General features: G+C 41.3%; 1 protein-coding gene across 2 annotated transcripts in view; it reads left to right on the forward strand.

Annotated features, from left to right (window-relative positions):
• Positions 1–23947, forward strand: part of PNLIPRP3 (pancreatic lipase related protein 3) — a 41332-nt gene that overhangs the window by 15994 nt on the left and 1391 nt on the right. The window contains exons 3-11 of one of the 2 annotated variants that reach the window (XM_042238523.2): positions 1549–1668; positions 2321–2452; positions 4245–4353; positions 9478–9597; positions 9681–9803; positions 13162–13280; positions 16275–16407; positions 20417–20528; positions 23771–23937. In XM_042238523.2, the coding sequence (XP_042094457.1) occupies positions 1549–1668; positions 2321–2452; positions 4245–4353; positions 9478–9597; positions 9681–9803; positions 13162–13280; positions 16275–16407; positions 20417–20528; positions 23771–23777 (975 nt within the window). In that variant the 3' untranslated portion in view covers positions 23778–23937. Of the gene's footprint in view, positions 1–1548; positions 1669–2320; positions 2453–4244; positions 4354–9477; positions 9598–9680; positions 9804–13161; positions 13281–16274; positions 16408–20416; positions 20529–23770; positions 23938–23947 lie in introns of those variants that run through there. The other variant, XM_012102992.4, reaches the window with a different exon arrangement.

Consider the following 23947-nt stretch of genomic DNA (forward strand, 5'->3'; position numbering starts at 1 on the left):
TTTTTTGTTTTTGTTTTTTTTTTTTTGGTGTAGAAATAGGAATACAGTATGTATTTAAGGGGCTCCAGCCAGAGTTGAAATGGGCATTGAGTTCTTTTAAATACATAGATAAACATCTTTGCACTTGGATTTGATTATTTAGCAGAGAAGTGCTTCCTAAAAAGCCCCAATACAATAGATTTTATTATCTACATCACAAATCCTTCAGCTGGTATGCATCCCATCAGGAGAAAGCGCTATGATCAGATCACAACTTGAAAGCCCAGTGGTGAAGTGCACGGCTTTAGAGAGAGACCGTGTGGGTTTGAATCTTGCTCCAGGATTCATCAGCTGCAGTACTTTTGGACAAGTACAAATTACACCCCTTCCTAACCTTTGAAGTTCGTACCTACCTCACAGCATCGAGAGGGCCAAATGAGCTATTCTACTGGGTACATACAGGGCTTCCCTGGTGGCTCAGAGGGTAAAAAATCTGCCTGTAATGCAAGAGACCTGGGTTTGATCCCTGGGTCAGGAAGATCCCCTGAAGAAGGGAATGGCTCTTTACTCCAGTATTCTTGCCTGGAGGATCCCATGGACAGAGGAGCCTGGTGAGCTTCAGAAGTCCATGGGGTTGCATAGTGGGAAACAACTGAGTGACTAACACTTTCACTTTTTCACAGAGAACCTATAATCTAGATAGATGCAAGTTTTATCTGTATCATAATTACTGCCATTTGTAAGCCAGCTTGGGATTCTCTTAATTTGTTTCCTCACAGTCTTGGAGAAACTTTAGTAAGTCGTATGATTAATTGTATATACTGTTAAACACAGGTAGCTAGTAATCAGTCATTCATTTCAGTTTCATGAGTATCTAAATTTGCTGCTTTTCAGTTTAAGATTACCATTGTCAAACTTGCTATTTGCTGATTTGATCTTTTATTTTTTCTCTACTTAATTGCTTATACTTTTGGCTTCTAATTTTTCTCTAATAACAAAATCGCTTAAATTAATGGTATTCTAAAGTCTTCAAGAATATTGTTATAAAAACCATCTAACAAAGTACAAGAAATACAAAACAATATTTAACACCATCACATAAAATATCTTAAATATGCTGTTGTATTTCATGTGACAAGAATCTAACCTCTACTCCTCATTCATAAAGTGTGGTGGACAGTCTATCTTGCCACCTTTGGAATATGCATCTAAGCCTCGAATAAGGTAGTTCTCATGAGTTACATTGACAACTGAAAAATACTGTACAAAAGTAAGGCTTACTGACATTGTAATTAAAACTGAGCCAACATTGTCTTACAAACATTACCTTAAAACCAAACATTTTGATTTCTTTTCCTTATGATTAAATTTGTATGTTGCATTCTGTAATGCATTAATAATTCCTTGGTACTTCTGCAATGTGTAGCATAACTATTTCTTTGATAAAAATGTATTAAAGATGGTTGTTAAAGTCAAACTTAGAGGAAAATTGAGTGAATTTAGAATAATTCTACTAAATGTTAAATAATTTTCAATTATTTTACCTTAATTTCTTTTCACCTGAAACAGGAAGTCAGTGCAGTTAATTATTTAACTATCCAAGCCTCACACTTCGCAACAGACAAGATCACACGTATCAACATACCTGGATGGAAATCAGATGGCAAATGGCAGCAAGTCATGTGCAATGTATGATGTGAATAATCTCTTCTTTATACTAGTATTAAAGTTTTATATTTAATGTGAAAGTACTTTGCAAGGTACTAATATGTATTCATGGAAATTCTCCATTCAGTTATTCACATTGGCCATATTCCAAGACCGCAGATGAATTACTCATTTCCCATTTATTTTCACTTATTATGAACTGTACAGATTATGATAGAAGATTTTTATAATTATTCTTAGTAAATTCTCATTTTTGACAAAAGATTGAATGGTATGATAAATTTCTCATTTAATTTAAGGAAAACATTTCCAAGTTCACTCCAGGAAATTAATTTGCCTCTCTTCTACTCAAGATTAATAGACTGCTAACGTAGTAAGCAATTAATTATTTACAAGCCATATAGTGTGGTAGAGTCAGGCTGTCTGGAATATTATGGTTCTATTGACTAGCTCTGTGGTCATGGGCAAGTTAATTAACCTGTCTTTGCCTAGATTGGCTTATCTTTAAGTGAATATTAAATAAGTTAATATATGGACAAGTGTTAGGACAGGGCCAAGCACATGGTAGGTCCTCAATACTTGCAGATGTTATTTCTTGTGGTAGAATCAGTTGTTTGGGCACTCTGGTTTCCTTTAATTCTTATTTTTTAATACTTACAATAAATCTTTTTAGGTACTGCTAAAAGTAGAAGATGTGAACTGCATTAATTTAGACTGGATTAACGGTTCACTGCAATATATCCCCGCGGTAAACAATCTCCGCGTTGTTGGTGCTGAGGTGGCTTATTTTATTGATGTTCTCGTGGTAAGAACAGTTGATTTCTTTAAAATTACATTGAACCAGCTTTGTATCATAACACTAAGACTTTGGGGGCAATTCTGTGTACTTTTTTTTATTAGTTTACACAAGTACCGAACATGTGAAATAATAAGTGTTGGTGTATGGTAGCCAAAAAGGGAAAGCAGACAATGGCACCCCTTGGACGGAGGAGCCTGGTAGGCTGCAGTCCATGGGGTCGCTAGGAGTCGGACACGACTGAGCGACTTCACTTTCACTTTTCACTTTCATGCACTGGAGAAGGAAATGGCAACCCACTCCAGTGTTCTTGCCTGGAGAATCCCAGGGACAGGGGAGCCTGGTGGGCTGCCGTCTCTGGGGTCGCACAGAGTTGGACACGACTGAAGCGACTTAGCCGCAGCAGCAGCAGGTTCCTTCTTGGTGAAAGAAGTGCCTGTAGTTCTACAATTCGCCACTTGGTGGCAGTGTGTCTTCACCGGCTCCTCACCAAATCTATCCCCGCCCCTCCACCGCCCCTCCAGGTCGCTGCCTTGGTCAGCCTGGAGGACCATCTCGGTTCCTTTTCAGCACAATGTAAACCTATCCTGAACGATAAAGAAAGCGTTTCTGTGTTATGGGCGCTATCTGTGCAGAATGTGAAGTGCTTTTCCCCCACAGAAACTGGGTTCTATGGCAGTGAATTAGGTCCCTAGTCCAGGTACAACTCTTGAACCTACACATTTTCAAAGAGAATAAAATATGCTTTGCTATTTATGAGGGCTATACTCTGAGACATTTATAAATCTCCAAATGCTCCACCATAATAGGAAGTAGTTTCCCATCATGCACTGCAGTGAAGTAAAAAATCTAAAGATTTATGACCCTTTCAGATTCTTAAGATTTCACTCCTTACAGTCAACAAATAGTTCACTCCACACTTGCTGTGGGCCGGGCTCCATTCTAGGCACTGGAGGTACACGGTGAGCGAGACAGCGTTTCTGCTCTGACGGAGTGTGGGGACAGGACTGTGGAAAAATACAAGGCAACGGGAAGGGGACTGGCAGGCGCTGCAGCTCACTTTGAGGGTCAGTCAGGAAAGCGGGCCCAACACTGAGCCCAGTTAGGACACAGGCTGGAGAAGAGTCAGGGAGCCAAATACTCACCGCTGCCCTCCCTCTTCCCTCTTCCTGCTCATCAGGGGAGGCTAGACTACAAGGAGGAACTTTGAGTGTGTCTTTGTCCACAGAGGATGGAAACGGATTATCTCCTCCTCAGAGAAAAACCAGGTCTAACTAAGCTTTCGTGAATTTCTTCCCTGATCCTGGAGCCTGAACTGTGGGCTCCTAAAGGCTCAGGAAATGAGCAGGAGGAGATTTTGCTGAACTGAAGGGAAAAGTGTTGGCTGATTTAAATGTTCAGTGAATTCTTTGCTCCCCTGGGCATAAGCTGCCTTTAGCCCGTGTGGGAGTGTGCAGGATGGTTTGGGACTCAGGAAGGATGAACATGGATTGGAAGCCACAAAAGAGTCACTGGGCTGATCTCCTTCCTGTTCCCAAGAACTGCAAGGCCTTTTAGCACTGGGAGAAAGCTCTGACAGAAGGCATTCCTCCAGCCCAGCTGATGCTCTCTCCCTCAGCTGGATAAGGATGTAGGTGGACATGGGGTTGCTTTGTCATTTTACCAGTCTCCCCATCCTGGGTGGGAGAGGGAGAAACACGTCAGCTCCTTTTTCATTTTAAGCCAGTTTCAGCCATTCTACCTGCCTTTTTTTTTTGTTTTTTAATGCTTGTTCTGTTTTCCTTTTAAAATATCCTCTCAGAAAAAATTTGGATATTCTGCTTCTAAAGTACACTTGATTGGCCACAGCTTGGGAGCTCATCTGGCTGGTGAAGCTGGGTCAAGAACGCCAGGCCTCGGAAGGATCACTGGTAAGCCTGCCCTGCAGATGGGCCTTGGAGTTGTTCCTATTTGTTTGTGTACAAAGTATCAAATATCTGAAGACAAGGAAGTCACAGAAGCAAATGGAAGACAAGGGAAAATGTGACCCTCCCTAAACTAAAGCATGAAATGCTTCCAAAGGGTGAGTGTGGAATCCGTTTTCAAGAGTGTTCACCATAGCATTATCTGTGATGACAGAGGAGTGGGCCCTGTGGTCATCCGCCTGTTGGGGACGGCCGACTGAATGAGGACACATTCCATGCTTTGCGATTGCATAATGGCTTCTACACAGACTTGAGACGGAAGCTCCACGCTGGTCCTGCTCACCCAGTGTAGCTGGATTGCTGAACTGTTTTGTTTAAGCCCATGCTATTCCAGTTGCTAAAATTTTGGCTATTGTCCCTGAGTGTACCTGCTTCAGCAGCACATAGCCTGAAGTTGAATATTGTCCCTGAGTATAATGTTAAGCCTGAAAACAAGTTGCAAAGTAAGTCCTATGAACAAGGTGTTGGGAATGAGATTTAATTGCATCCCTTCCGTGTACTCTTGACTTCCAAATTACTTGAGTCCGTTGACTAGAAATCAAAATATCAGCTCCATTATTGGTAATGGGCTGGGCCCGCCCTTCTCTGTATCCCCCACCAACAGTCAGTCATCAAGCTGCTCGTCTCCTCCATCCTTCAGTCTTCTCCTGCATCTGCTTTGCGCCTCTTCATGGCCCATTCACTGTCCCAGCTCAGGCCCTCTCCATCTCCTGGGTTTTTGCCATTCATGGCTGGTACCCTGCCTGGTTCTGCCTTCCAATGAAACATACGCAATGTGGGTTCGATTCCTCGTTCAGGAGAATCTTCTGGAGTAGGAAATAGCAACCCACTCCAGTATTCCTCCTGGGAGAATCCCATGGACAGAGGAGCCTGGTGGATTACAGTCCATGGGGTTGCAAAGAGCTGGACACCACTCAGAACAAGCTGGCACTCCAGTCTTACACAGCTATTGCCAGTGTCCTTATCTTTCCAAACACAGGCTGTGCCACTCCACTGCTTGAAACTTTCCATGGTCTAAAGCATCTGAACTTGTTGCATGAATGTTTCATGTTTCATCACATATTTTCATGATTCTGTGCCTTTGCAAGTCCTGTTCCCCCTCATCCTAAACACCCGCTGGTCCTCCTTTGAGAATTTTCTCAGATATTTCTTCCTCAAGACAGAGTTAATTTTCTGCTTCACACACTCTTTGAAATATGCCTTTATTATATATGAAGATACAACTGTTGTATCACAAAGTCGAAGTGATTATTCACATGCCTGTTATTTCAGTAGACTCTGAGCTACTTAGAAAGACTTCCCAGGCCTGGCACATAGTAGGTACACACTTTGTGTTCATCAAAAGAATACATTGCAGCTCTGGTGTACATACACACACACACACACACACACACATGCTTCAATTTCAGATATAAATTTAAAACATTTTTTTCAAATTCTAAATTGGGTTTAAAGTATTAATATATTGCCTCTGCAGTCTCTTGGTATAATGGGCTTTTCCTGCTGAAAGTTTCCTCTTTTCCCCAGATCTCTGATTCCAACTCCAACCCTAGCCCACCACCGCCATTTCTACATAGAATATTAAAATTTGTATATTTACTCTGAAGTTGTTGTTCTTTATTTGGTCACTAAGTTGTGTCTGACTGGTTGTGACCCCATGGACTGCAACACACCAGGCTTCCCTGTCCTTCACCATCTCCCAGAGTTTCCTCAGACTCATGTCCATTGAGTCGGAGATGCCATCCAACCATCTCATCTTCTGCCACCCTTTTCCTCCTCCTGCCCTCATAATAATAATATTTCCCAGCATCAGGGTCTTTCCCAATGAGTCAGCTCTGAAGTTATTGTGTAGCAAAAATCTTCTTTGCTAGAGTATGGAAGAAATGGGCCCAACTTGTACACATGGAATCTCATGGGCCCCAACAGCCTAGGAGGGCATTTCAGCTGTAAATTAAAAGGAAGAACATTGCCATAAATGTGTCAGAAATTCACACTAGGTTGCAATAAGTTTATGGAAATTTTGTTTTCCTGAATTCTTATTTCACAACTCAGATAATTTTTAACTCCAGTGTTTCCTGCCAAGTGAATTATCCTATTGAATAAATAGAAAATAATGTTTGTAAAGGCTCTCTAAACATCTGAAGAATCTACATAATTTGGATGTTGCGATCTATATTCCTTCTAAGTGCTTAGACTTTGAATAATCATGTTCCTTGGATAACAAAAGAACCGAGATCTCAAAAAAAAAAAAAGTTGGCTTTATAATATAAACAAGTTAAAAACAAAATATGGTAGATTTTAGGACATGCATAAGTTTCACCGACTTGATGGACATGAGTTTGAGTGAACTCCGGGAGATGTTGATAAACAGGGAGGCCTGGCATGCTGCGATTCATGGGGTCGCAAAGAGTCGGACACGACTGAGCGACTGAACTGAAGTTTCTGTGTCTCTGGTAATTCTCTATAACTGGTAGGCAGTTATCATAAATGGCTATAGCATGGGGGTTACTCAGTCAAGGTTTTGTTTCCTTTTATGTATAAACGGCGTCAGTGCTTTCCTATCGGAGAAGAGGTTATTCTCTATGCTGATACACTTGTGCATCCAAATACATACATACTAACCAACTCAGCTCCCAAAGGCTGCAGCTCTCATCCATGCACTAAGGGTCAGGCCTCCGCAACTCAGGTCAATTAAGAGGCTGAACCTTCTAGTTCTCCCTCCAGTTGATCTTCCTCCTGAGATCTCTTAGAACCACAAATCCAAGGTTCTCCCTTCCCTGCCTCTTGAAAATACTAGTTGTATTTTTTTAAAAAAACATATCTGGTTGCCTTGTCCTCACATCAACGTCATTGAGGTGTACCTGCTATATTTGGATCCATCTCCACTGAACTCCTGACATTATCAGAAGATTGTATCTAATTAGCAATTGTACATTAGCATAAACAATTCTCCCTGGAGTTGAAGATTAATTGTGAGACAAATACCTGTGCATCTTTCTTTTAAGCTTGGATATTTTGCACAGATGCCTGTTGGTTTACTTCATTGACCCCTCTGTCTAATTTTATCTTTTCGCCTGTGCTCTGAGTCCCTGGCCAGCTTTGGGGACCTCACTGTCGTTTGTCTGCTTTCCTCCCATCTTGTCAAGCTCTTTTCCCCAACCCTATTAGAACTGACGTGTCCTGGTTCCTGCTTAGACCACAGCCTCTTCTCACCAATACCCTAGCTTGCCTCACTCAGATTCCAACTCCTCTAAAAGGAAGTGGCCATGTGTCCTTGAGGGCTGTGCTCTCCTCAGCCCATTGCAGTCTGGTTTCTTCCCCAGTCCTGCTAGCAAAACCACTAAGACCACCCAGGGCTTCTTAGTGGGACTCTTCCAGGCCTTTCCCATCTTTACTTTCCTTGACCCCCCTGCAGAATTTGTCTCGCTAACCCCTCCTTGCTGCTGGAACACCCTCTCGTTGTTCCTGTGGTTCCCCATCTTCTTGCATTGGTTGTCCTTGGTTGTCTTTGTTCTTGTCTCTTTCCAGGCTTCCTGTCAGGTTCCTTTTCTTTCACCTTTCCTTACGTATTGGTGTTCTTCAAGGTTCTATCTAGGCCCCCTCTTCTCTCCTCTCCTTGCCTCCTCTCATTCTATCATTTCTTTCTCCATGATTATATGACTAAGAAAAATAAAAACAAAAATGGAATCCTATAACAGTCCATCATGCCGAGGTAATACACACCCCACAGCTGTGGCACATTCATTGCTCACTCCTGCTGCATTTTCCCAGGGGTCAGATACAGCTCAGCTCTGAGTCCCCTCTGCTCTGAGACCCAGTCTCCACTTCACAGCAAACAGACTTTGCTAAAATACAAATCTGACTGTAAACCTCCCCTTTGGCAAACTTGTAAGAGCTGCCCATCAACAACCAGGTCATGTCCAAACTCATCGTAGCTCAGGTGATTACATCTGGCTCCTGCCTGCAATGGTGTCTTCATCTTGCACAAAATTCTAAACCCTATGCACTGGCGCTGGCCCTTGAAAGCTAACTGCAGTTTCCCAAATGTGGTTAACTCTGGCCTGATGGCCACGTATACTCTCTGTACTCTTCCCAGGATGCTGCCTACCTTATCTTCACCCTGGCTGACTCTCTTACTCCCTCAGATCCCTGCTTGCATTTCTCATCTCTAGCAGAAGCACGTCCCAGTTTCCCAAGACTGGGTTGCCTGTTTCTTCTCTGTACTTGCGTAACACCTGCGCTCACCTGTCTCAGCACTGAGCACATTGAATTGCAGTGCCTTCCCCTCCAAGGGAACAGACTAGACCTTATTCCTTGGATCCGGCTCAAAACCCTGTTCCTGGCACATAATAAGTGTTTGATAAATAATTGTCAGATATGTAAATGAGGAGTCATGTGAATGATTGTAATATTTTAGAGAACTTAGATATCTTAACCTTTGTTTTAGTAGATGTTTGAATGGGAGACAATGGACTGAAGTCTGACCACCATTTTGCATCTAATATGTAACTGTCCGTTTTGCATCTAACATATGATGACCTTGTCAAGTCCCTTCACCTTCCTGGGCTTCAGGCTTTTGTTTGTAATACAATGAATGGAACCAAGTGAGCCTTAAATGAGGGCTATGATTCTGTTATTTTAACTGTGTTGCTTTGTGATTCATCTTTACATTTTAAAGAGTTCTTAGCTTTTATTTATTTCTTTTACATATAAATGTTGCCTTTAAGGTGGTCTGCAATCCATAACCTTAGTTGTCTGTATGGTATTTCATGTACAGTCCCTAGAGAAGCTGCTCTGACTTTTCTGATTTTGTTAGCTGGTTTGGTATTGTCCAGACACAGCCTTGCTTGTGTGTAGGAATCTGACATCGCAGTATGTACAGATCCTGCATTTATAAATATAAACACATCCTACAGTTTATGTATCTCTCCTTCAGGCTGAGTGGTGTTTGACCTACATAAATCATATAAGAAAGAATACTTTGCCTTCACCATCTATCCTTCCAAAATAGCCACACTGTCAGTGTACTTTTATATGTCTTAGTTTAATACACATTATGCTTTTTCCTAGGGTTGGACCCAGCAGGGCCGTATTTCCATGACACTCCAAATGAAGTCAGGCTGGATCCCTCAGACGCCAACTTTGTTGATGTTATCCATACAAATGCAGTTCGCCTCTTCTTTGAGCTTGGTAAGTTTTTAACACAAATCAAAAGTGCACTGAAAGATGGAGGAGAATTTCAGAAGCATGTATCTTGCTTTTTTAAATTTCAGGTGCTGGAACTATTAATGCTTGTGGTCACCTTGACTTTTACCCAAATGGAGGGAAGCACATGCCAGGATGTGAAGATTTAATTACACCTTTATTTAAATTTGATCTCAATATTTACAAGGAAGGTAAATGCTTTCTAAACTGCAGTTATAAACTCAATGAGCACCCTTCTTGGATAGAATATGCTTTTGAATATAATATAACGTAAAAATATATTTTAGCCCAAAACACAGTAGCATGTATGAAGTTCCCAGCAGCCATGAGGTCTGTGAGGCCAGGATCCATGTTTTAGTTAAGTCTATAACCCCAGGGTCTAATAGAATGTCTCACTAGTATGAACAAGGAGGATGTAGTCATCCAATAGATATGTGTTGAGTGCTTACTATGTGCCAGGCATTATTCTAGGAATAGCAGATGTAGGAATGCATACAAAAGACAAAAATTAGTAGGAGCTAATACCCTACTTTCAGAGAAGGCAATGGTACCCCACTCCAGTACTCTGGCCAGGAAAATCCGATGGACGGAGGAGGCTGGAAGGCTGCAGTCCATGGGGTCGCTGAGGGTCAGACACGACTGAGCGACTTCACTTTCACTTTTCACTTTCATGCATTGGAGAAGGAAATGGCAACCCACTCCAGTGTTCTTGCCTGGAGAATCCCAGGGACGGGGAAGCCTGGTGGGCTGCGTCTATGAGGTCGCACAGAGTCAGACACGACTGAAGCAACTTAGCAGCAGCAGCAGCAGCAGCAGCAGCAATACCCTACTTTGCTAGAAAAACAGTAATAGAATAAGTGCTAAGGAGACCAAACAAAGAATGTAATGGGAATCTGATGTGTTGGTGACAGTGCAGGTGACCTAGGGGAAGGAGATTTTTGGTAGGGTGGACAGGAAGTCCTTACTGAAAAGATGACCTGAAGGAGTTAGCCATGCAGGTACCTGGGCAAAAAGCATTCCAGGCTGAGGGGTGGGAATGGCAAGCACAAAGGGCCTGGGGCAGGAGCCCTTGAGGGTCATGGCAGCGAGGAGCCTATTGTGGCCAGAGTGAAACAGAGAGGAGAGTAGTAGGGCCTGAGCTTAGAGGAGGAACAGGGCAGAGGGAGACAATGTAGGGTCTTAAAGACTGTAGCAACGACTTCAGCTTTTACTTGAGGGGGATGGGAGCCATGGGAGGATTTTGAGCAGAAGAAGTACATGGTTTGATTTGCTTTTTAACAGAATCACCGTGGATCACAAGTTAATTTAATCACAAATTAAACAAATAGTATTTAGCCCTTTGTAGAAGTTTCCAATAGTAATAATAAGGCACTTTATAAGACACCAGAAGGTTATTATTTGGGAGTTCCATTCCTCCCTATCTCTATATCATTATCATGTAAATAATGATATGTATCATCCATAATATATGATAAAGCACAGTAATATAATGTATGATGACATGATAGTAAATTTTTGGATGATTCTAAATATCCCACTGGCTGATCCCATGTGGTCAGAATGTCTAGATGATGTAATTATTCTATCTTCCATCTGGCAGTTATAGAGAAAAGAAACACAGATCATGGCATTGAGAGTAGCTTGAATTTCCTCTTCACTAGCACTAAGTTACAAAGTTTTACTACCTGTTTTGAAAGTAAATGTAATTAGAAATATCCATTTGCAGTGACTACTTAAAACTGGTAAAACTATAAATGCTCAAACTCAGAATTAAAGCCAGTTCTATCTAGTGTTGGTAAGCAAAATTCTTTCAAAAAAGACCTATTATAAAACTTCTTTCTCATTATTTGTTATATTATGATTTGAAATCATTTCTATTAGGATAAAGACTAATTTACATAACTATATTAATTGTTATATACTGAGTACATGAAATTATGTCAAATTATAATTAAAATAAGCCTACATTTATCATAAGGTATCATTTTGAGATACTATAATTCCTACAACTTTATTAGATTACAAGCATATTTATCATTCATGTCTTCAGATGACTTTTTAGCTTCAAAATATTTTATTTTACATTATATTTGTTACTAAGAAATCATTTACTTTTAAAATTCATAGTTCCCTATGTTCTAAAGAACCATCTTGTCTAAACCACAATTAGTTATGAATACAAATTTGTATGTAAAGAAACCTGATATAAGGGAAGTCCTCCTCAAAAAAAGATGTCAGTTCTTTATCACTGCTATGTTGCATTTCTGAAATGATCTCAGTTATCTATTGTATAACAAACCATAGTGGCTTAAGAGAACAATAGTTTATTGCCCATGATTATGAGGCTCAAGATTCAGGCAGAGCTCTGCTTTGCTATGAGTCCATTGGGTGAATGCATGTGATTGCATCCAACTGGGAGCTGGGCTGGGCTGGGCTGGGCCAAGCTGGGTAGGAAGATCCAAGATAGCCTTCCATGTGTAGTGTTTTGGTACTAGCTCTCCTCTCTAAGTAGTCTGTTATCCTTCAGAGCCTCTCTCCCCAGCCAGTTCACCTGAATTTCTTAACATGGAGACTGGGTTCCAATAGAGCAAGAATAGATGATGGAAGGTCGCTGAAGACCAAGGTCATGATACTTGCCCAGTGTCAGTTCCTCTATATTCTCTTAGTCAAAGAAATCACAAGACTAGCCTATAACCCAGAAAGGTTTTTAAAAACCTTTATCTAGAATCATCCAAAAATTTACTGTCATGTCATCATCAGTTCCACCTCTTGACTGAAAGAGTAGTAAAATATTGCAAAGGGGTGAGGACCTAGGAAGGAGTGACTCTTTGGAGTCCACATTTATAGATAAGTGACTTGCCACATCTAGTGACTCAAAGGGGAGCCAAGTCATGTAGGTCATGAGAAGAATAGCCCATGCCATGTAGTAAAAATGTTGTTATGTAAGGAAGAGAGAGCATAAATGACTGGAATGTATTTCAGAATACACAAATGTGCTTAGAACTTTTATGAATTATCGCAGTAATCCTAACTACTAGTGGCAGTAATGCTGTGCCTGACAATGACAGAACCAATTTGTCTATAGCATTCTTTCCAATACATTCCACCTGTCACATCTTGAAACTCAGCTGAAGGTGTGCACTGGTTAACCTTGCTGGCTGTTTTATGATTGAATAGGAGGGAGTTCAGTCATTCTCGCAGGAACAGGGAGACAAGAGAATTAATTGGTCTAAGGCAGAGATACTGTGTACACAGCGATACTTAAAACTCTAAGTGCTCATGTCAGATATCTGGGAAGTGTTGGGGATAGTAGTATCAGAACACGGTCATCTACATTAAATGTCCCATTAGACTCACACAAAGAATTATTTGGTACAAGAAGATGATATGTAATAATAATAAATGTACAATATCTTAAACTACACACAAGGTCTGGTGACCCAGATCCAAGTCAAGAAACTATCATTTAACATTACTTTTTCTAGGGAATGTTTCATACTATCAGTTATCAGTTCATTGCTACCTGTTAATCGAAAATTGTTTTCACAGAAGTGTTTTCCTTCTTTGATTGCAACCATGCCCGAAGTCATCGCTTTTATGCTGAAAGCATTCTCAATCCTGATGCATTTATTGCTTATCCCTGTACATCCTACGAATCTTTTAAAGCAGTAAGTAAAGCATTTTGCCATGTAATTTAATTAGCAAGTCATTTTTTGAAGCATGATCAGTCAACTGAAAATTAGAACATTAAGTATGTAGCAAAAGAAATGTATCTGCCATTTGGGTAAATAATAGATTCTTTCTGTGCTGAGTGCTGAACAGTAGCTGGGGTTGCTGAAGGGCTTAAATAACTAAACCAACTATTTGTATTCTGGTTGTTTCAGTTCATTCGAATTATATCCAATTTTGCTTTTTTGGTCATTTGTTATGCAGTTATTAGATTTTGTGTACCAGGCATAAGTCCAGCACAAAAATTTTTGTGTGTATATATTTTAAATGTTATCCTCTAAGATGCCCTGAGAAGACTGAACCAATTAATAGCTACAGTCAAACATATTACTGTTTACCTAGAACATGAAAATTATTTTATTAAAATTTGACTATTCATACAGAGCAGAACTGAAGCATAGATAGCTCACAGGAATTCCATGCAAATCAATATACATTACAAATTACCAAATCTGATTTCGCTTGAATCATGAAGCACTTGGTGCCAGATATGAGCTGACTATATTTTTCATTTGCTTATCACTATGAAAAGGTAAAAAGAAAATCTATTTTGTAGCGTAAAGTAGAAAGATTTTCCTGCTTCTGCTTTAGAGACCTATCCCCTGTTTTATCAGGGTAGGAAAATGTGGGGTTTCAAACCAAAGTGTGTTATAAGCAATAGCATTTTGTGAATAAGAACAGTGTTGGGACAGGAGTAAGTATTTCCCTCCTGTTACAGATCAAGGTGAGTGAGCCCTCGGGTTGTCTTCTCAGGTCCTGAGCACGTCTTCCTTGTTCATAATGTGGCTGGTGAACTGTTATTCTCAGAAACCTTGCCAGATAAGCACTGACATTTCCCCTAAACCTCCTTCTCCCCTAACTCATCCTTCCTCAAGCCCCAGATGCTGCTCTTAATGGCTAAAGGGATCCTGACGTTCACTACATCAAAGGCAGGTGAAAGCAGGTTCTCAGAGTCACAGTATATTCAGAGTTAGCGGGGTTTAATCAGCTAAAAACGGGAGAACTCTAGGCTCCTATGCCACATAGATGCTAATTATGGCAACAAACTAGAGAACATTAAGTCAATTTCCTTGACTTATTTTATTGTACTTTTATCCAACAGTCATAAAAAATGAGATGGAATTTTAAAAAATAAAAAAATAAGAGGGATTTTAGTGCCAGGCCATCTGATTCACATTCTTATGCCTTCACTTAATAGACAGACAAACTCAGACAATTTGCTTACTTCTCTGGGCTTTAGTTTCCTCATCTGCTAAGTAAGGAGACTAAAAACATAATAATAATATTTTGTGAGGATTAATTGACCTAAATGCACATAAAGTGCATCAAACAGTGCCTTGCACATGGTAAGCACTCACTCAGTCAATATGAGGCCTTATTATTTTGTTAGTATTTTTGTTCATTAAAAATGGTGTTTTAAATGGGGTGTTTTACTATAATCCTAGACTTCCCCAGTGGCTCAGCGGTAAAGAATCTGCCTGCAGTGCAGGAGAGGCAGATTTGATTCCTGGGTTGGGGAGATTCTCTGGAGGAGGAAATGGCAACCCACTCCAATATTCTTGGTTGGAGAATCCCATGGACAGAGGAGCCTGGAGGGCTGTGGTCCATTGGATCCCAAAGAGTCAGACATGACTGTAGCGACTAAGCATGCACGCATGCTCTATAGTCCTTGCTTAAATATCCGTAGTTTGTAAGTCCGAAACTTCAAAAACCTAAAATAGCAAATACTCCAACATTGCTATCCAGGTGTTTTAAAGTTAATATTGTTAGTTTTGCTTTAGATTTTAAAATACACAGATAAAATTTAAGTACCTTATATTCCATTCATGCCCTTCCCTAAGGCAAACTTTGAGGGAAATTTATATATGTAGTATCTTACTATACGTGTCTTTCTGAATTTGTTTTTAAATTAAATTTTATAAGATCTACATTGACATATATAGACCTATTGTATTTAGTAGGAATTCTGTAGGAATCAGCCACATTTTATTTATTCATTCCCCTGCTGCTGCTGCTGCTGCTGCTGCTGCTAAGTCATTTCAGTCGTGTCTGCCTCTGTGCAATCCCATAGACAGCAGCCCACAAGGCTCCTCCGTCCCTGGGATTCTCCAGGCAAGAACACTGGAGTGGGTTGCCATTTCCTTCTCCAATGCATGAAAGTGAAAAGTGAAAGGGAAGTCGCTCAGTCGTGACCCTATGGACTGCAGCCCATGAGGCTCCTCTGTCCATGGGATTTTCCAGGCAAGATTGCTGGAGTGGGGTGCCACTGCCTTCTCTGATTCATTCCCCTACTAACGTGCATTTTCGTTGTTTGCAGTTTTCGTTATTAAAAGCAATTCTGCAATAAACACCTTTGCGTATCTCCTTATGTACTTGTGTAGAAGTTTCTTTATGACATATAATAGAAGTGAAATTTTCAAAGCATATGTGCATTTCCATCTTTATTAGACATTACCAAATGTCTGTCTGCAACGCCTATTAGTTTATATTCCCATAAGAAGCAAATGAGAATTCCCCACTCCATATCTTACCAATACTTGGTGTTTCCAATTGCCTTAATTTTTGCAAATCTGCTGAGTATGAAATTGTATGTTGTTTTAATTTGTACTCCTGGCAGCTAGTAAGATTGAGCATCTTTTTACATAGCTATTGACTATTGACTTTCCTCTTCTATGGGCTGTCTGTCTATTCATGTTATTTACTCATTTTTCTAACAGCCAGCCCTTTTTCCTTATCCCTCAGTTGTTTTTGTTTTATTATGTTTTGTTTTTGAAAACAGGCAGGATAGTCTATTAGGCAACTTAGTCATTCTTAAATGCATATACTTTATTTAGATATGAAAGATTTATTATAGTTTAATAATACATTCTGAGTTTATTGAAGGTCAGCATGTCTAATTACATTTCTAATTACCTCTTATTTTCTGTCACCAGGGAAATTGCTTTCATTGTCCCAAGGGAGGTTGCCCAACAATGGGTCATTTTGCTGATAGATTTCACCTCAAAGAAATGAAGCCTAATAGATTATATTATTTTTTAAACACAGGGACTCTTTCGCCATTTGCCCGTAAGTATCATAGCTGATTTTTATTGTAATGTCTTAAGGCACTTACCTTTAAATATTCAACAGTTTTTACTGAGTGTCTACTAAATCACTGGGCATTGGGCCAGACTCTGAGGATGCAGTGAAGAACAACACAGTGAGTTTAGGCTGGGGGAAGGAAAAGGAAATTCTCAGTTTCAACCCTGAGTAATAAACTTTCTGCTGGGAGATGCAAGGAAGGAATTTTTGCGCTCAGATCAGGGAGGCTTCCAAGGAAAGATGCCTTCAATGCTGATTCTTGAAAAGTGCATAACAGAGGGAAGGAAATAGAGTGTTCCAAGCAAAAGGAGAAGGCAATGGCACCCCACTCCAGTACTCTTGCCTGGAAAATCCCATGGATGGAGGAGCCTGGTAGGCTGCAGTCCATGGGGTCGCTAAGAGTTGGGCACGACTGAGCGACTTCACTTTAACTTTTCACTTTCATGCACTGGAGAAGGAAATGGCAACCCACTCCAGTGTTCTTGCTTGGAGAATCCCAGGGGCAGAGGAGCCTAATGAGCTGCTGTCTGTGGGGTCGCACAGAGTCAGACACGACTGAAGTGACTTAGCAGCAACAGCAGCAGCAAGCAAAAGGAACTGCATATGAAAATGCCTGGAGAAAACGGAGAGCTGGAATCTAAAAAAGATCCCCCTACTGAAATTGTAGAGGCCAGGAGGAAGGCAACATGAAGCGGGTAAGATAAGAGAGGCAAATCGGGTCAAATAATGAAATTATGCTCCATATGGGAAGTCTGGGTTTTATCTTTGGCCAGGTAGAAGCAAAAAGGACCTGGGTGAGGGGTTTCCCTGATGGGCCAGTGGCTAAGACTCCATGCTCCCAATACATGGAATGTGGGTTCAATCCCTGGTCAGGGAACTAGAGCCCACATGCTGTAACTAAAGATGGAAGATCCTGAGTGCTGCCACTAAGACCTGCTGCTGCTGCTGCTAAGTCGCTTCAGTCGTGTCTGACTCTGTGCGACCCCATAGACGGCAGCCCACCAGGTTCCCCCTGTCTCCGGGATTCTCCAGGCAAGAACACTGGAGTGGGTTGCCATTTCCTTCTCCACTAAGACCTGGCATAGCCAAATAAATAAAAACAAATAAAAAGAGTTTTAATTTAAAAACAAAAGGAACTGGGTGAATGGGTATGTCAGTTCAGTCACTCAGTTGTGTCCGACTCTTTGCGACCCCATGGACTGTAGCATGCCAGGCTTCCCTGTCCATCACCAACTCCTGGAGCTTACTCAAATTCATGTCCATCAAGTCAGTGATGCCATCCAACCATCTCATCCTCTGTGATCCCCTTCTCTTCCCGCCTTCAATCTTTCCCAGCATCAGTGTCTTTTCCAATGGAGTCAGTTCTTCACATCAGGTGGCCAAAGTATTGGAGTTTCAGCTTCAGCATCAGTCCTTCCAATGAATATTCAGGAAAGATTTCCTTTAGGATTGACTGGTTGGATCTTCTTGCAGTCCAAGGGACTCTCAAGAGTCTTCTCCAACACCACACTTCAAAATCATCAATTCTTCGGTGCTCAGCTTTCTTTATAGTCCAACTCTCACATCCATACATGACTACTGGAAAAACCATACCTTTGACTAGACGGTTCATCTAGTTTTTCCAGTAGTCTTGTATGGATGTGAGAGTCAGCCTTGTCTAACTCTGTAAATGGGTTTGAGGGATGCAGAAAGTGGAGAAGTCAAGGATGATTCCACCTGGGCGGATGACATACCATATGCTGAACTTGGTAACCAGGCAGAGAGGCTGGTTTGAAGTAAGTGGATGGGCTCACTTTGTAACATATTAGGTCTGAGATGCTGTTAGGATTTGGGCGTGTGCGGTTAGATTGGGTCTCAGCCTCTGGAGATCGCTGTGGTCCACAGTCAAAGATTCAAATATTTAGACAGTAACCTAAACTATGAAGTGGATGACATAATTACCCAAGAAGAATGTATCAGATGAGAAGAAAGAGAGCAGAGAAAGTGGTCCCTGTGAAGGACACTGAGGAATGAATAAAGAGAGAAAAGATAAAACCATGTGGGAGTCAAGAAAAGAAAGATGATGGAAAAGGGAGAATGCATTCACTGCCCCCAAAGATAGGTCCAATGAGACAGGGCCCAAAGGGGTTTGTGGGCTAAGTCCCATCACTGGTGAGTTTAGCTTTCAGTGGAGAGGTGACAGTGGCAGCAATTCAGTGGAACGGGCAAGGAGGAAAATGGAGCTTTCTGATGATGATAAATTTGTGAACTGAAAATTCTCTCTGGTAAATTTTTTCCCCTTTCAGAGGCTTTTCAAACGACGCTATGAACAACTGCATGTTTTCTGTGTTATTAAGCATACAACAATTTTAGAATTCAGAATGAAAGATCTGTCTAGTTCTAGAGTTCTTTAAAAGTTACACTTGGCTGTTTGCAAGGGATTTATCCTGTTAGGAGGCTTTGTGTTGACTCAGACCTGTACTGACTGGGAACTCCTAGCACAAAGCCTGGTGGGAGAGGAAGGGACAATTCATTCTGCCTCTGAGTCATTAAAAAAACACAGACTTTCTTGCTCAATAGGTTTTCTAGATATTTTTCTGGATTAATTGTCAAACTATAGCAAATTAGAATTTAGCTATGGAAAGCAAGGAGTCCCTTGGACTGCAAGGAGATCCAACCAGTCCATTGTAAAGGAGATCACTCTTGGATGTTCATCGGTAGGACTGATGTTGAAGCTGAAACTACAATACTTTGGCCACCTGATGCGAAGCGCTGACTCATTTGAAAAGACCCTGATGCTGGGAAAGATTGAGGGCAGGAGGAGAAGGGGACGACAGAGGATGAGATGGTCGGATTGGATCACTGACTCAATGGACATGGGTTTGGGTGGACTCTGTGAATTAGTGATGGACAGGGAGGCCTGGCATGCTGTGGTTCATGGGTTCGCAAAGAGTCAGACACAACTAAGGGACTGGACTGAACTGAACTGATGGATTATAGCCTGCCAGGCTCCTTTGTCCATGGGATTCTCCATGCAAGAATACTGGAGTGGGTTGCCATGCCCTCCTCCAGGGGATCTTCCTGACCCAGGAATCAAACCTATGTCTCTTGTGTCTCCTACATTGGTAGATGGGTTATTTACCCTAGCTCCATCTGGGAAGCCTAGTGAGTTGCCTTACTTGCTATTAATTCTAGGTAAATCAAGAGAATGACCAAGAAAATTAACTAAGAGAATTACTTTTGCTTTTTATACTCAAGTTTCTGCCATAAAATAATGTAGAAAGACAGAACAGATAAATCTTTGGTTTATTTTTACAGGCTGTATCCACATATCCAGACTGGGAGAAGATAGATCAAGAGTACCTAACAAATTCCTAGCTAGCAGATTAGGAACACTCTCTTTTATTTTCAAAGGGTGTGAAATCACCCTTTGTCTGCTCTAAGTCTTTCCAAAACATATGCTGAAACTCCAGTACTTTAGCCAAAGTACTGGAGTTTCAGCGACTGAACTGAACTGAACTGAACTGACGGAAAGCATACACACCACAGAATACAAATGTAATGGATGGAAGAAGACACACACGTTTTTCTAAGTCCAAAAAATATATGGAAAATTAAAGAATTTTCTTTAAAAATATTATTAACTATTTACTTTGCAAAATCAACATGTGATAGTTTATATGTCTTTAAAAATATAACCTCACCAAATTCACTCAAGCTATATAAAGTTGTATTAATATTTTCTCATGAACATGAAAAGCTCTCTTCCACTTTAATCCTAAAAGCTACATTTACATTAAAGTAACCAGGAGATAGTGAAGGACAGGGAAACCTGCTGTGCTACAGTCCATGGAGTCTCAAAGGGTCCAACACAACTTAGCAACTGACCAACAGTAACAAAGATGTCATGCTTTCCACATGTTTAAAACCCTTCTCTCTCTCTCTCTCTCTCTCTCTCTCTCTCTCTCTCTCTCTCTCTCTCTCTCTCTCTCTTTCCCATTTTCTCTGTTTCCAGGTTGGAGGCATAAACTGTCTGTCAAACTTGATGGGAACAGCGTCACTCAAGGAAGTGTATTTCTCCGTGTAGGTGGAATGACTGGGAAGACAGGCGAGTTTGAGTTTGTCAGGTAGGCAAGGGTGATAACCTGGCCAGTAACAGTGCAGGTAACAGTGCTGTACTCAGTTCATCATGCTCAGTAAGGCTCAGGCTTTTCTTTTCCTACAGTACCACCAGCTATCATCTGATAGTAACTTTTCTTTTTTCCCAATGTAAAATAGAAATCATAGTATCTATTTCACCCACAGTTTCAGCTACAGACAGAAAATTTTAGGAAATGTTAAGATGAAAATACAGACCTAGATTAAGCAAGTGGGGAAAAAAACTGACAGGAAACAAGATATGCTCTTAATTCAGTCTGTTATTGTTATACAAATTTTGGGCATATCGCTTTATTTTCAGGGATTCCCTAATAGCTCAGTTCGGAGAAGGCAATGGCACCCCACTCCAGTACTCTTGCCTGGAAAATCCCATGGATGGAGGAGCCCGGTGGGCTGCGGTCCATGGGGTCGCTAAGAGTCGGACACGACTGAGTGACTTCACTTTCACTTTTCACTTTCATGCACTGGAGAAGGAAATGGCAACCCACTCCAGTGTTCTTGCCTGGAGAATCCCAGGGACGGGGGAGCCTGGTGGGCTGCCGTCTATGGGGTTGCACAGAGTCGGACACGACTGAAGTGACTTAACAGTAATAGCTCAATTGGTAAAGAATCCGCTTACAATGCAGGAGACCCTGGTTTGATTCCTGGGTCAGGAAGATCCACTGGAGAAGGGATAGGCTACCCACTCCAGTATTCTTGGGCTTGCCTGGTGGCTCAGCTGGTAAAGAATCCATCTGCAATGCAGGAGACCTGGGTTCTATCCCTCAGTTGGCAACATCCCCTGGAGAAGGGAAAGGCTACCTAATCCAGTATTCTGGCCTGCAGAATTCCATGGACTGTACTGTCTATGGGTTGCAAAAACAATATATGCCATTATTGTTATACAAATTTGGGCATATCACTTTATTTTTATAGATTCCATATGAAATAAAGTATTTATATGAATGGCTGAATTTCTAATAAGCTCCCTAAGTAGTACTCACAGGTATAGGATATGTGTTAAGATAGTCAAAGTTAGGAATAATTCAGGAGAGACATTGACCATGCACTCTCATAAAAGGCTACAGTCTCCTTTTATCTTGAGTTTTCCTTAATTTTTTCTTTGATCAGCCTTAGCATTTTTGAATTATGTCTTCCACTTCCATCACTTAATTCTGCAACTCATTTCAGAATTAACATTGTACACACTAATTAGATGTTACCATTTTGTGAACTGATGAATTAATTAGATGTTTTGGCTCTGTGATTTACATCATCTTCAAATACAAGGCAGAGGCACAAAAAGCAGAGGTTTTGTGGTTATCGGTCGAGGGATATGTCGGATTAATCACTCTGGCAGCCTTTGTGCTCATCATTTTGCCTTGGTGCAGCTGCCTGTAAAGGTGAGTTCAGTCAGTGATTGTCTGGATCCCGGTTCACACACAGGCTCCAACCCACGATTTCTAGCCGTGCCTCCCACTGTTTGGCTTTGTTCATCTTCAGCTTAGCCACATTACCCTGATTACACTACCCAGCATTAAAATAGATCTCACCCTTTCCTCCCTTCCTGACTTTTATCCATGCTGTTCCATGTTCCAAATACCCTTCTCTGTCTTAGCAGATCTCATGTCCACTTGTTCTTCACATCTCCATTAAGCTCTTCCTCTGAGGATAGTTCAACACGATCTTGTGTCTGTGGCTCTAAGGCCCGCAGTGCACTCATTGCCTGAGACTGTAGAATTTGTGTCCTGTACAAAGGCAGCTGACCTGGGTCAGGTGGGGAGAAATGCATGGTTCTCACCCCTTCTAAAACTTGTGAGAATGTTTTGTCATCTCTCTACTTTTGCTAATGTCTAAAGAAGCTACTTGTCATATCCTTGAATAATTATCCAGTCCTCTTTTTTAAGAATAATTAAGCATTTCAGGTCCACGGTAAATGTTTCACCTTGGAATGAAGTCTGCTGAATGAATTTGTGTGCTAGTCTAGTCCCACTTTTCAGCCAAGCTTTAAGAGTCTGGCTTCACTACAGACTGCATGCTTGCATGCTAATGCGCTCAGTCGTGTCTGGCTATTTTCGAACCCATAGACTGTAGCCCGCCAGGCTCCTCTGTCCATGGGATTTCCCAGGCAAACATACTGGAGTGGGTTGCCATTTCATTCTCCAGGGGATCTTCCCAACCCAGGGATCAAACCCACATCTCCTGCATTGACAGGCAGATTATTTACCACGGAGGCACCAGGGAAGCCCTCACTGTACATTATATTTTAGTCATTTGGGTTTCCAGTGACACGATCATGAGGAGCTGTGCTGAGTGTGCACTGAGTGAAGGCAGTTCATGGAGCAACAGGGAAATGACCCTTTGAAGTGAAGTGAAGTTGCTCAGTTGTGTCCGACTCTTTGCGACCCCATGGACTGTAGCCCACCAGGCTCCTCCATCCATGGGATTTTCCAGGCAAGAGTACTGGATTGGGGTGCCTCTTCCTTCCCCAGGGGATTTTCCTGACCCAGGTATCGAACCCCGGTCTCCCCCATTGCAGGCAGACACTTTACCGTCTGAACCACCTGGGAAGCCCAATATAACCTGAAAAAAGTTGTTCTCTGGTAATTAAATCAATTAATTCTACATGTAACGGAACAAGACAGGCCCTAGGAATAGCAGCATCCATTCTTGCATTCAGCAAACATTTAAATGCCTATTGTATACCAAGAATTGTTGTAACTGCTGGGGAAGCAGACACGGGTCCTACTCTCATGGAACTCTTCCTCCAGTTAGAGGAGACAAACCATACATTAACAAAGCAGTAGGGAAGTAGCAGGACTAAAGAAACCTCATCTAGAATAATTTTGGCTTGCATAAAACACGTCTTATGTCTCAAGTCTCTTATGATTTATTCTCTCTGTTTCCGCACTCACCAAAACACCTTTCTTTATCATTAGTTTGGTTACCCGATTCTTTTTGTACAGATGAAGAAGGTACCAGGGGAAGGCTAGGAGTACATTTTAGTTAGTGAAAAGGAAGCATTGTACCGCTGTGAGCTGATAAACAGGCTTCTAGTTTTTCTTTAATTTTTGTGTGAATTTAGTCTATCATTGATAGTCTGATGATTTTGGGGGTGTCAATAAACTCTAGTTTCTGATACCACAAAGCCAAGACCAGAGCTTTCACTGTGGAGAACTAGCCCCTAAAAATCAACTAGTCAGGCTTCTCATTTACCTCCCTCTTTTTTCAGGCTTTAGAATTGTGCTGTTCTGAGATGCTGACCAAGATGAACGGCAAGAATAAATCTGCTATAATCAAATGCAGGGAAATGAAACTTTCTCTTCCATGATACACACAGGTGTTGCCTTCCACGTCAATATTATGAATACCCAGCACAAGCTGATGAGTTTTATTTTTCTGTTGACAG

This window comes from Ovis aries, chromosome 22, assembly GCF_016772045.2.
Source record: "Ovis aries strain OAR_USU_Benz2616 breed Rambouillet chromosome 22, ARS-UI_Ramb_v3.0, whole genome shotgun sequence".
NCBI lineage: Eukaryota > Metazoa > Chordata > Mammalia > Artiodactyla > Bovidae > Ovis > Ovis aries.